This window comes from Musca domestica, unplaced genomic scaffold (genome assembly GCF_030504385.1).
Source record: "Musca domestica strain aabys unplaced genomic scaffold, Musca_domestica.polishedcontigs.V.1.1 1, whole genome shotgun sequence".
Classification (NCBI taxonomy): Eukaryota; Metazoa; Arthropoda; class Insecta; order Diptera; family Muscidae; genus Musca; species Musca domestica.
This window is the reverse complement of record NW_026712114.1, coordinates 30789068-30804056: the sequence shown is the minus strand read 5'-3', so window position 1 is coordinate 30804056 and position 14989 is coordinate 30789068. Positions and strand designations below refer to the sequence as shown.

General features: G+C 35.4%; 1 protein-coding gene and 1 long non-coding RNA gene across 2 annotated transcripts; one reads left to right on the top strand and one right to left on the bottom strand.

The window, feature by feature from the left end:
• The first annotated feature begins 7047 nt into the window (after positions 1-7047).
• On the top strand, positions 7048-7974 carry LOC131804128 (uncharacterized). The gene is made up of 2 exons (XM_059126544.1): positions 7048-7495; positions 7584-7974. Exons 1-2 carry the CDS (start codon positions 7124-7126, stop codon positions 7833-7835), a joined length of 624 nt encoding a protein of 207 aa, XP_058982527.1. The 5' UTR covers positions 7048-7123; the 3' UTR covers positions 7836-7974.
• Positions 7975-11743: 3769 nt separating this feature from the next.
• On the bottom strand, positions 11744-12476 carry LOC131804106 (uncharacterized). The gene is made up of 2 exons (XR_009342901.1): positions 12270-12476; positions 11744-12205 (listed from the first exon to the last, which is right to left on the bottom strand). It is a non-coding gene; the product is annotated as an uncharacterized LOC131804106 (long non-coding RNA).
• Between the last annotated feature and the right edge of the window lie 2513 nt (positions 12477-14989).

The window sequence follows — 14989 nt, the reverse complement described above, 5'->3', positions numbered from 1 at the left end:
AACGGAATGACAAAGTTAATATACTCTCCATTGTATGGTGGAGGGTATAAAAAGCCAGAAGACCGCCTTTCGTGTATTTCGGTATTGTTTGGTATTTTTTCACACAAAAGTATTGGTCCATTCTACCCGTTGTCCTAAATTCTAACTTCATGTGAGATTTCGTGTCCTCTGGTTTCTATGTGACCTTTTTAACGGCTGCAAAATCAGAAACATTTTAGTTGTTGATCCATTTCAACCCCTAAATGTATTGCGGACATATTTGAAAACAATAGCCCTATCCCTTCTGAGCCTAACCCTACCCTTATAAAAATTGTCGTGAGGATCGGACGATAATTGCAATCTGTATATAATAACCCCAACCTGTGTTGTAAGGTGATAAAATATTACAAAATGAATACTTCAATATTATAAGTCTAATTGAAAACAAGTAAGCAAAGGCTACAGTCGAGCGTGGCCGACCGTTGAATACCCTACAACACTATAATAAGTGATACAGTTTATATAGGCGAGATACTCGAATGAATTCCACAAGATATTGTGACAAATAATAAAATAAAACCATCAGGTTTCGTTCTCTAATTTTCGAATAATAGCAACTTGAGCTAATTTGCTCATTTCCAATTTATTGGTAGATGTTGCACGTAAATCTATATTAGATACAGACATTTGACTATATTTTTCAACGAAATCAGCGTTAACGAAATAGTCAGAAGTGCGTCTTTCCTGTATTTGTGAATTCTCCATAAAGTCACTGGAATGGACATTTTCGTATTTTGTCTACAAAAGTTGGCAGACTATTTCGCACATTGAATATTTTTAGATGGCCATCCAAAACTGCTTGGTTTTTGCAATGTCCGGTAACCCCCATTCAAATGTGCGTGAGGGTCGGGCGATAATTACGACCTGCTGACAATTTTGCAGTTTTTTTGGTCCATTTCAACCCCTAAATATATAGCGATCATCTCCAAAAAGAGTAGGCTTCTATTCTGACCCTCATCTTATACCCATGCAAAATTTCGTACGGATCGGGCCATAAATGCGATCTGTATATGATATCCTGATATCCTAACTACTTAGTTTTGTTAGCTGTAGAAATATTACCAAATGTTTAATTCAAAATGAAAATATGACAAAATTGAAAAAATATGAGAAAATTTTAGAAAATCAATATTTTCGTCTTTAGAGAGATATTTTTATGCGATTTTTTAGACGTTTTTTGTTTTCTGCCAAGAGGCCATTCTGAATTAATGAGAACTGTCGAAATCAGTTCAGCCGTTATCGACATATAAGAGATCTTTCAAGCATGTCTTCTTTGATAGACATATATATCGCACATATTTTGCTATATATCCGATTTGTTGGATGTTAACATCAATGTAAAGATCAGAAGTAACCTTGTCATGGCTTTGTGATTTCGCCGAGATTTAAAATATTCGCGGTTTAATGAAAAATTTTGAATTTTTTCAACACAAAGATATGGTCTATTTTAACCGCTAAATATTATAAAAACTCTAGCTACATGCGAAATTCCGCGTCGATTGGTCTATAATTGCGACCTGTATAGCTACTGCAAAATCCGACATTTTTTCAGTGTTTGGTCCATTTCAACCCCTAAACATTTGGCGATCATCTCCAAAAGTAATAGGGTTCTATTCTGACCCAAACCCCACCTTCGTGCAAAATTTCAGGCCATAATTGCGACCTGTAGTGTGATTACAAATTAACATGGACAGACGGACAGACGGACGGACGGACATACATAGCTAGATCGACTCAGCTCGGCGAGCTAGGAAGATCCATATATACTTTCCTATATGGGAAACCAATATTTCGAGGTGTTACATAAATTCTGGCCCAATCAAAATTATAATACACCCAACACATTGTGATGTAGGGTATAAAAAATCGCATGCGATAAAAAATATGAAAAAATAAAAAAAATCACAAAATACTACAAAATCTATACATAATTTTTGGCCCAATCAAACTTATAATGCCCCCAACACATTTTATTGCAGGGTATAATGATTCAAACAGATCCATTAAGTAACTAATCCTCGTATTGTTCTCTATGGTATTGCTGAAGACTCTATGTACCTTAAATGTAAGGATTCTCATATATCTTTATCCGAATATTTCAAAAAATGTGGTGCAGGGGGAATTTTGCTCTTATTTTTAGAGTTACTTTGCCATGGAAACTTTTAAGACTCCGATACATGTGCCTGTTTTAGCTCTACTTTAATAATCTGCTGGTTTTCACCTGCAATAAGTGAAAAAATTGAATTCTGTCGTACAATAATATTTTCCCACGATAAACTTGTAATTTTTTCACAACTCTCATTCTTTGGCAAAAAAAAACCGAAAATATTGTGTTTGAGCCTCATTAATAGTTTGGCTTCATAATGTCTGCCTGTGTGTGGTGTTTTTTTTTTTTACCAATAACAATAGCAACAACAAAAGCATTCTATTTAATCTTGGAACACGGCGTCAACATCCGCCCAAACTTAATAAAATCAACGCTTGGAACATCACATAACATTGAACAAACAAAACAACAGATCGTGTTTATGGATGATATTTCATCCAAATGTGTTTGTGTACTTAGGGTAATGCCGATGAACGCAAATTATGCAATACATTTTAAACTTCCGAAATGACTGGTAATACACCTCGACATACGTACGTATTGTGTACATATTTACTTTGGTAATAGTCTTTTGGTCTAACTCATATTAGAGCTGTTGTTGTTATTGTTAAACAGCCAATAATAAGTTAGGTTAGGTATTTTGTTGACATATTGCGTCATGGAATAGGCCGTTATCTCATGGCTTGTCATACGTCTCTGTAGAGGGCAGGCACACCAATTTCAATGGGTTTTTTAAAGGTAATATTCGGCATTATGTCAAATAAGTACGTACACACGAATATTAAGCACAATAATTTGGGATGTTAAGTGAGGTCTTTTAAAGACGTTTATTTTTTTGCAGATGAATATTTGAGGCAGAATTATAGTTATACAATAAATATCCGCACTATAAACGGGAATTATTTTTATGATTTTTTCTAAAGAACTATCCCAACTATAAACAAGGCATTTCCTAACTATAAAAGATAATGGATTTTTTTTTAATATTTTTCCTAAAGTACAATTCCGAATATACACGAATTTCCGAATATACACGAGAATTCCGAGAATTTAACCGAATTGTTAACGTGGATTTTTAATAAATTTTTATAACGGACTATAGTAAGTATAACTGTGGGCTCCTTAAAGAATTTTTATAAAGGTTTATTATAAACCTGGATTTTTAAAGAACTATTATAAAGGCTTATCCCAACTATAAACGTGGATTTTTAAAGAATTTTTTTAAAGGATTATACCAACTATAAACATAGATTTTTTAAAGAATTTATATAAAGGATAATCCCAACTATAAACGTGGGTTTTTTAAAGAATTTTCAAAAGGGATAATCGCAACTATAAACGTGGACTTTTTAAAAAAAAATTTATAAAGAATAATCCCAACTATAAAGGTGGATTTTTTTAAAGAATTTTTAAAAGTGATAATCACACGTATATACGTTGTTTTTTTTTTAATTTAATAAACGATAATCCCAACTATAAACGTGGATTATTAAAGAATTTTTATAAAGGATAAACCCAACTATAAACGTGGATTTTTTAAAGAATTTTATAAAGGATAATCCCAACTATATACGTGGGTTTTTTAAAAAAATTTTATAAAGGATAATCCCAACTACAAACGTGGATTTTTAAAGAATTTTTATAAAGGATAATCCCAACTATAAACTTGGATTTTTTAAAGAATTTTTTAAAAGGATAATCCAAACTATAAACGTGGGTTTTTTAAAGAATTTTTATAAAGGATAATCCCAAAAATAAACTTGGATTTTTAAAGAATTTTTAAAAGGGATAATCGCAACTATAAACTTAGATTTTTTAAAGAATTTTTATAAAGGATAATACCAACTATAAACATGCGATTTTTAAAGAATTTTTATAAAGGATAATCCCAACTATAAACTTGGGCTTTTTGAAGAATTTTTATAAAGGATAATCACAACATGGATTTTTTAAAGAATTTTTATAAAGAACTAGCTGAACCCCCGGTGCGCTTCGCTACAAACGCGTGAAAATGCCAGGAACAGAACAGAACATTTTTCCCCATAATAATCGTATTCTCAATTAAATTGTTGTGTAGGAGGTATATACCATGCTAGGTACATCAAATACAGGGTGAAATAAAAAATTTAATGAAAGCAACTATGAACGTGGGTTTTTTAAAGAATTTTTATAAAGGATAATCCGAACTACAAACGTGGATTTTTAAAGAATTTTTATAAAGGATAATCCGAACTACAAACGTGGATTTTTAAAGAATTTTTATAAAGGATAATCCCAACTATAAACTTGGATTTTTTAAAGAATTTTATAAAGGATAATCCCAACTATAAACGTTGTTTTTTTAAGAATTTTATAAAGGATAATCCCAACTATAAACGTGGGTTTTTTAAAAAAATTTTATAAAGGATAATCCCAACTACAAACGTGGATTTTCAAAGAATTTTTATAAAGGATAATCCCAACTATAAACATGGATTTTTTAAAGAATTTTTATAAAGGATTATCCCAACTATAAACGTTGTTTTTTAAGAATTTTATAAAGGATAATCCCAACTATAAACTTGGATTTTTTAAAGAATTTTTTAAAAGTGATAATCACACGTATATACGTTGTTGTTTTTTTAATTTAATAAAGGACAATCCTAACTATAAACGTGGGTTTTTTAAAGAATTTTCCTAAAGGATTATACCAACTATAAACATAGATTTTTTAAAGAATTTTTTATAAGGATAATCCCAACTATAAACGTGGGTTTTTTAAAGAATTTTTATAAAGGATAATCCCAACTAAAAACTTGGATTTTTTAAAGAATTTTTATAAAGGATAATACCAACTATAAACATGCGATTTTTAAAGAATTTTTATAAATGACAATCCCAACTATAAACATGGTCTTTTTAAAGAATTTTTATAAAGGATAATCCCAACATGGATTTTTTAAAGAATTTTTATAAAGAACTAGCTGAACCCCCGGTGCGCTTCGCTACAAACGCGTGAAAATGCCAGGAACAGAACATAGTTCCCCATAATAATCGTATCCTCAATTAAATTGTTGTGTAGGAGGTATATACCATGCTAGGTACATCAAATACAGGGTGAAATAAAAAATTTAATGAAAGCGAAAAATGTCGGAAATATCATCAAATTTTAGAATAAGTTTAGATTAGTTCGAATTGGCCACCTTTGGCACAAATTATGGCCTTCAAACGGCCAATGAAAAAGTCACACGCTGTCCGAATGTTGCTCTGCGGTATTTTGGCACATTCCCGGCGAAGCGCTTGCTTGAGGTCATCGACAATTTGGTATTTTTTAATGCCAACCTTGCTTTTTAAAATACTCCAGACACCATAGTCCAACGGATTGTTATGCGGAGATTTTGGTAAACATTGAGCGCTGGAAATAAAGCGAGGAACCCCATCTTGTAACCATTCTTAGGTGGCGCATAGTCAGTGCGATGGTGCTGAGTCCTGTTGGAATTTCCAAGTTCTCCGGCCAAAATGTTTGCGTGCGCAAGGCTTTAATACATCCTCCAGAATAATTTCGCGATAATATTCGGCATTTATTTCGATGCCACGGTCGTTTAATACGAGCGGAGAGCGAACATCGGCTGTTATGGCGGCCCACACCATCACCATGGCCGGCGCTTGAGTTCAGCTGACCTCTTTGGCAAGGAAACACGATAATTTTGTTTGTTTACAAACTGCTGGACAACGAATGTTTTCTCGTCGGAGGAAACCAAATTTGGCAGTTCACCACTTTCGGCCAAGCGAAGCAACTCTTTAGCTACTTTGAGTCTATTTTGTTTCTGTTGCGGTGTAAGTTCTTGTACTTTTTGGAATTTTAATGGTTTTACCACGAGCTCATTTTTCAATATTTACCGAATGGAATATTGCGATATGTCATGCTCACTAGCCATTTTTCGGCGGGTTTCGATCAAGTCGCTTCTTTACTTTTGGAACCAATTCTGCTGATGTTGCTGTTTTCTTCCGTCCACTTCCTTGACGTCGGACTACGCTAAATTGTATCACGGTAACGAGCGATGGTATGAGACAAAAAAGATTTATTCACATTTAAGTGCTGGAGTGCTCTAAAGATAGCCACTTGTGGGTTTTCAGTCAAATATAAAGAAATCACAACATTCCATCACAAAAAACTTTTTTTCTGGAAAATTGTCACCAAAATGCTTTTGTACGCTTGTAAGCAATATAATGAGCTGCCACTGGAATACTTTTCACAGCTGTCGGACGAGTGGCTTAGAAATGACAGCTGTCTGAAGTTGGTATACATATATAGCCGGAAATTAAATACACCTTTTTAATTTCTCATGACATTTTTATTCCATGAAAATCAGTGCTCCTCAATATAAAAATTTGTTATTCTACAACGACATTCTAGCACTAAGAACTCAATAAATAAAGGTCTTAGTTGGTCTTAATTAAAAAAAATGTATTTCTGCAATAAAGCCTCTGATGAATGCAAAACATCAATAACCTAGTCATCAAAAATATTTTAAGAAGGGGATTTTCTTTTTTTCATTCACTTTCTAAGCACTGCCCATATTTCTATACCAAAGGGGAATGAAATAGGACATGAAGGTATACATACAACAATACAATATACCAATATGATGTTATATTTTTGTTTAGGCCATTCAATGTATTAATTGATAAAAGAATGGCAATATTATCTGGATCTATCGGCTAAGACATCGTAAATATACTTCTTTGGAAAAAAGATAGGGATTTTTGTGGTGCTCAGAGTCTTATACAAGGTTTGTGATACTATTCTCACTTTGTGAATTAATTTCTTACGAAAGCAAAAACAAAAAACCCCAGATAAGAATGTATGCCAATACATTGCTGAACTACTCTATTGTTTCGTATAAAACGAAAGTTTTTTGATTCGAAAAAATCAGTTGCACGACTACCATTCTAACGAAACGAAATAATTTCGAAACCTTAACAAAAAACCGGGAAATGTGGATATTAAGTGTATTGCTTGTGGCGATTGCCTCCAATGGGGCTCTTTCCATGAATATTGCGCCATTGGTCGAAAGAAATTTGGCCAATACCATTTTGAAATCGAGCCGTTCCATGGAGGCAAATTCGCCACGCAATGTCCAATGTTTTTCGGTTTATTTACCACAAATTAACGAGGCCACCAACAAATACGAAGCTGCCTATACCCAGTGTTTGGATACAGCCAGCAATGCCACCAAGGCCGTTGAGGATGAAGTTGCTGGCGATCGTGACACAGTCACTCAGCAAGCTGGTGGAATTTGTGCCCTATACCAGGCATGTTCCCAAAAGGAATCTTCCCTTGATTTCTTTGAGTGCTACAACGAATCGGTAAGTCCGGAAGGAGAGAGAGAGCAGTCCAAAAATTTGAAATTAAATTTTAATTTGTCCGTATTTTCTCTCCAACCAACAACCATAGGCTGGTTCCGTCGTCACCACCTCTTATGACATTCAAACCTTGTCCAAAAATAGATGGCAATATGTCAACAGTAGATATCAGGTAATTGCTTATCAACAACAAAACTGTACCGACACCTGTGCCGATGCCTATGTCAAGGAGACAACCGCACTCTATGCTGCTTTGGATGCCTGTTTGGCTGGTGGTGGTTTTGTAACACCCTCAACAACATCCGCACCCGAACCCTCAAGACCAGCTGGGATACACTACTGAATATACTGGATTTCCAACGACAACCCCCGAAATTCCAACTCCACCTCCAGGATTTTAAATATTTGATAATTCTTTTAAACATTGAGGAAGTACTTTTTCGGCAATTGTTTAATGTTAAATAAAGTAATAGAAATGATTAGAGCATGAATATTTATTTTTTAAAGAGAACAAATAGGCAATAAATGTATACCGCAAAGAATCTCAATTTCAAATCTATCACCAAGAAAATAATTGTGAATTTTACAGGGTGACTGAAAACTTGATTTATAGACGTGGATTATTTAAAATGTTTTCTCCAAGGACTTTCTATGTTTCTATGTCTATCCACGGACTATAAAACGTTTAAGTCATTTTCAAAATTATTTTTTGTAAAGACCAAAGACGTGGATTGTTAAAAAGAAAACTTCTTCAATGGTCATCCGAGATATAAATTGAGATTTTCAAAGATATTTATACCCTACACCACATAGTGGTTAGGTTATTATGTCTTTGTGCATTTGTTATACCCTACACCACATAGTGGTAAGGGTATTATATCTTTGTGCATTTGTTTGTAACATGAAGAAGGAAGCGAGATAGACCCATAGCTACTTTTGAGGATCTCCATAGAAATACTTTTTGAGCTGCTTTATGCATGTCAGTCCGTCCGTCCATCTGTCCATGTATTCTTGTGAACAAAATGCAGGTCGCATTTATTATCCGATTGAGATGAAATTTTCCAAAAAACATTTGTTTGGCCCAAGGACGAACCCTATTGAAATTGGAGATAATCGGTAAAAATTTAGATATAGCTCCCATATATATCTTCGTCCGATTTGCCTTTTATTGTGCACCAAACGTGTAATATCGGCCCGAATAGTATGGAATTTTGCACATACAACCAAATTAGGCCTGAAAATAAGTATGCCAAATTTGATCGAAATCGGTTCGGATATAGCTATAGCACCTATATATATTGTTCATCTGATTTGTTATTTTTGTCCTCCGCAGCCGTAATATGCACTCTGTAACAATAATATTCGGGGAAATATATCAAATTCAGCTCAGAAATACCTTTGCTAAATTTTATCGAGATCGGTTCAGATTTGGATATTGCTCCCATATATAACTTCGTCCGATTTACCTTTTATTGTACACCAAACGTCTAATTTTTGCCCAAATGGTTTGGAATTTGGTACATGCGACCGAATTGAGTTAAGAAGCTAGCATGCCAAATTTGGTGAAGATCGGTAAAAATTTAGATATAGCTCCCATATATATTGCTCATCCGGTTTGTTGTATTTGTTACCCACAGCCGTAATATGCACTCCGTAACAACGATATTCAGGGAAATATATCCAATACAGCTCATAAATATCTTTGGCAAATTTTATCGAGATCGGTTCAGATTTGGATATAGCTCCCATATATATCTTTGTCTGATTTCAAATTAATTTTGCACCAAATGGGCAATACGAGTCCGAATTTAAAAGATACAAATGCTTCGGCATATTTAGTCCTTTGAACTTTAAATTATAATTATAATCATAGCATGTATGATTAAATTCTCCCATAAAAACTTTTAATTGTTATGTGGAGCTCTACTAAATTAGCAAAGTGGGTATCATAAAGACGACCCCGCCCGGATTATCAAAATAGAACTAAAAAAAGTTGACAAGTACATCGGCCTTTTGAAAATTTTCATCGAAAAGTAACCAAAATTGAGGAGGCTATGGATGGCTATGGCATGATGCGGGGCCGACCCTTTTGTCGAAATCCATCTTGGAAAATTTCATTTTTGATATAATGTCATAGAGCCCTTCGTGTTTTTAGGTATTCAAAATAATTTCACACTGAAGCTGTGGTTCATTTTCCAGCTAAATATAACCCAATGGTTATATCCGATATCTTGGCTATTAGAATCACTGTAATGGTCCGAGGTAACCTTTAAATTTTTTATAATTTAGCCGGGATTAAAAATATTTGCGGTTTAGTGGAAATTTTCGTATTTTGTGTCACACAAGTTATGGTTTATTTTACCTGCTTAATATTGTCCGATTATTATCCAAATTGGCTAACTTTTGCTCAGCCCTGAACACTAACTTCATGCAAACTTCCACGTCGATTGGTATATAATTGTGGCCAATAGAGCAACTGCTAAATCAGGAAATGTTTTTGGTTCGTCTCCAAAAACAGTAGGCTTCTATTCTGACCCTAACCCAACCTCCATTTTCAATTTCGTGAGGATCAGGCCACAATTGCGACCTGTATCGTGATTACAAATTAGCATGGACTGATGGACGGACGGACATACATAGCTACATTTATATTTGAATAGAAAACCGCAAGTGGATATCGTTAGAGCGAGCACTCCAGAATATTTAAATGTGAATAAATCTTTCGTGTCTTGCACCATCGCTCGTTATCGTAATACTGGCTAGCGTAGCCCACGTCAAGGAAGTGGACGGAAGAAAACAGGAACACCAGCATGGTTCGAAAAGTAAAGAGGCGACTTGATCGAAAAAAGGTCTCGTAATCTGAACATATCGCAATATTCCATTCGGCAAATATGGAAAAATGAGCTCGGGGTAAAGCCATTGAAATTCCAAAAAGTGCAAGAACTTACAGCGCAACAAAACGGAAATATACTCAAAAGAGCTAAAGAGTGGTTTCGCTTGGCCGAAAGTGGTGAACTGCCGAATTTGGTTTTCTCCGATGAGAAAACATTCTTTGTCCAGCGGTTTGTAAGCAAACAAAATTATCGTGTTTACTTGGTAACAGTCGATGTTCGCTCTCCGCTCGTATTAATCGACCGAGGCATCAGAATAAATGCCGAATATTATCGCGAAAATATTCTGGAGGATGTATTAAAGCCTTGGGCACGCAAACATTTTGGCCGCAGACCTTGGACATTCCAAGAGGACTCAGCACCATCGCACTCAGCACGCGCCACCCAAGAATGGTTACAAAATGAGATTCCACGCTTCATTTCCAGCGCACAATGTCCACCAAAATCTCCGGATACCAATCCGTTGGACTATTGTGTCTGTAATATTTTGGCAAGTGCTTCGGTGGGAATGGGTCAAAATACCCCAGAGCAACATTCGGCAAGCGTGTGACGGTTTCATTGGCCATAATTCGTGCCAAAGGTGACCAATTCGAAAAAAATCTAAACTTTTTCTAAAATTTAATGCTAATCCGAACTTTTTTGCTTTCATTAAAAAAAAAATTAAAAAAAAGGTAAAAATTATGGGGTTTGACTTTGTTGCAGTTTTTTTTTATCTCAACCCGTGTATGGCAGCTATATTTAAATTTGAGCCGATCTCGATGAAATTTAACAGAAGTATTTCTGGGGTATACCTTGTTTCAAATATCTATGTTGTGGTATGCATATTACGAATGTATATATACCCCAAATCGAATGAAACATATATGTATGAGAGCTATAGCTGAAACTGAACCGATTTTCGCCAAATTTGAAGTGATTGCTTCCGGACTGAATTCGAATACGGATGTGCCAAAATCCATTCCATTTAGACGAATATTACACGTATGGCTCACAATAGAATTAAAAACGGACGAAAATGTATGTGGGAGCTATATCTAAATCTGAACCGATATTCACCAAAATAGCCAGACATACTTTTGGACTTAACTTGGTAATGTGTGCTAAAATTAATTTGATTCGGACTTATCTTACGCATTTGGCCCGCAATACTTACGGCACTACAGCCATATTCAAATCTTAACCCATTATCAGTCCGGTTTCGTCCTTGGGCTAAACAAATGATTTGTGGACAATTTCATCTCAATCAGACAATTAATGCGACCTGTACTTTGTTTAAAAAGTTTACAAAAATTACATGGACAGACAGACATAAATCGACTCAGAATGTAATTCAATGAAGATATTCAAAGGGAACTACAGGTCTATTTCGTTTCCTTATATTCATGGACCATCAATGTTATAGACTTGGATTTTTAAAAATATATTTCAAAAAGCATTTAAGTTGTAAACGTGATTTTTGAAATACATTTTGTCATAGACTCTTAAATCGTAGAATAGATATTTACGGAATCGACCAAACTATAAACCTTGATTCAAAAGGACAATTTTTAGGGCAATTACTTCTTTAATTGTGAATCTGTGTTAAGGGGTCACTCAGGACAAGAGTTATTACCATATTTTACACCCAACACACGTAACTTTACAGCTATAACTCTTCGCTGGCTTTATTCGATTCAGAGGAAATTTGTGATGAGACTGCGATCGGGGTAGCTGGAGCCACACTATCACTTCGACGCTGCCTTTCAATGAGATTATCACTCAAACGTCTGATCGATGAAATGGCATTTCCCCATTGATCAAATGAAATTGATGCGCCATCGAACTGAAAATTAAAATCATTTCAAATTGTTTCCTCTCCGTCAGCGCATAGAGGACTTGTAACTTACCATTAAAAATACGACACAACCAAGTACGAATGTCAATAGCAGGACAATGGAAAATTTAAATAGTTGCAATGCAAATGCAAAAATTCCATTCCATATTAGTGCAATAAATAACTGAACAAAAGAGCTGAGAAAATTGCAAAATCCGCAAACTATAGACATAGCTGATAGAGAATGGAATGAAAAATTTTGAAATTCTGACAATTTTGGTTTCAATTTTTTTTTTTTTTTTTTTTTTTTTTTTTTTTTTTTTTTTTGTAATGTTAAGTTAGAACGAGAAGTAAAGTTTATTTATCAATAAATACAGGGCGAGCTAAAAAACCTGCAACAAAGTCAAACGCGATAATTTTTAAATTTTATTGAATGTAAGCAAAAAATGTCGGAATAACATCACATTTTAGAATAAGTTTAGATTTGTTCGAATTGGTCAAGTTTGGCACGAAATATGGCCTTCAAATGGTCAATGAAACCGTCACACGCTGCCCGAATGTTGCTCTGCGATATTTTGGCCCATTTCGTGCTAAACACTTGCTTGAGGTAATCGACACTTTGGTATTTTTTAGTGCCAGCCTTGCTTTCCAAAAAAATCCTCCCACAATAGTCCAACGGATTGGCATCCGGCGATTTTGGTGGCCATTGTGCACTGAAAATGAAGCGAGGAAGCTCATCTTGTAATCATTCTAGGGTGGCGCGTGCTGAGTGCGATGGTGCTGAGTCCTGTTGGAATGTCCAAGCCTGGGGCCAAAACGTTTCCGTGTTCAAGGCTTTAATACACCCTCCACAATATTTTCTCGTTTATTCTGATGTCACGGTCGATTAATACCAGCGGAGTGCAACCATCGGCTGTTCTGGTGGCCAACCGAAGGTGCACATTTTCAGCTGACCTCTTTGGTAAGTATACACGATCATTTTGTTTGTTTATAAACTGCTGGACAACGAATGTTTTCTCATCGGAGAAAACCAAATTCGGCAGTTCACCACTTTCGGCCCAGCGAAACAACTCTTTAACTCTTTTGAGTCTATTTCTTTCTGTTGCGGTGTAAGTTCTTGCACTTTTTGGAATTTCAAAGGCTTTACGCCGAGTTCATTTTTCAATATTTGCCGAATGGAAAACAGCGATATGTTCAGCTCACTAGCCATTTTTCGGCCACTGCGACGCGGGTTTCGTTCAAGTCACTTTTTTACTTTTCGAACAATTTATGCTGATGTTGCGGTTTTCTTCCGTCCAATTTCGTGACATCGGGCTACGCTACCAGTCTAACGGAATGGTATCCACAGATTTTGGTGGCCATTGTGCGCTGGAAATGAAGTGAGGAACCTCATTTTATAACCATTCTTGCGTGGCGCGTGCTGAGTGCGATGGTATTGAGTCCTTTTGGAATGTCCAAGTTCTGCGGCCAGAATATTTTCGCCATAATATGCGTCATTTATTCTGATGCCGATTTGGGGTCTCACGGTCGATTAATACGATTAATACGAGCGAAAAGCGACCATAGACCGTTATGGCGACCCACACCCTCAACATGGCCGGCGTTTGAGTTCTATAATTTTGTTTGCTTAATTGCTGGACAACGAATGTCGGAGATGAGTTCACATCTTTCGGCCAAGAGAGGCAACTCTTTAGCTCTTTTGATTCATTTTCTTTCTGTTGCGGTGTAATTTCTTGTACTTTTTGGAATTTCAATGGCTTTACCCCCAGCTCATTTTTCAATATTTGCCGAATGGAAGATTGCGATATGATCAGCTCACGAGCCATTTTTCGGCCACTGTGACGCGGTTTTCGATCAAGTCGCTTCTTTACTTTTCGAACCATTTCTGCTGATGTTGCTGTTTTCTTCCGTCCTTGACGTCAGGCTACGCTACCAGTATCACGGTAACGAGCGATGGTACGAAACACAAACGATTTATTCACATTTAAATGCTGGAGTTCTCTAACGATAGCCACTTGTGGTTTTCCATCCAAATATATATATTTCACACATCCAAAAATTTTTCTTACGCAAAATCTGTTATGAAGATTATAAATAACTGCCCAGCCCTTCTGGTACCTAACTCACCAGGGGTCAACTTTCTATATCAAAATATTTCTCTTAACCATATATCTGATGTGAATATATAATATATCGAAATTTATGATTTCGTATAAAATTAGATATAAATGTCCGTTTCCTTCAAATTTTACACATACCAATATTTTTATCTGTATTTGAAAATTGTACTATTCCGGTCCGAAATATCTGGTACCTCACGCATATTTCCTGATTTTTCAAAAATTTGCACATATCTCATATAAAGTATAGGAAGTAGATGGTATAGTCAAAAATGTGGCACATTGTAATATTTATATCAGATTTAGGTCAGATATGAATTGGACAATATTGGCCAACTGCTTCGAAAACTCCCCCATAAAGAGTCATCAGTTAGAATAATCATAACTCAAAGCAGGGGGTATACATCTGTCGTATACAAATTAACTCACACAAAGTAAAGCTTTAACCCTAAAATGTCTTTTTATACCCTACACCACAAGGTAGTCAGGGTATTATGTCTTTGTGCATTTGTTTGTAACAGGCAAAAGGAAACGAGATAGACCCTTAGTTCCTTTTGATGATCTTCATAGAAACACTTTCTGATTTGATTTATGCATGTCAGTCCGTCCGTCTGTCCATGTATTCTTGTGAACAAAATGCAGGTCGCATTTATTATCCGATTGAGATGAAATT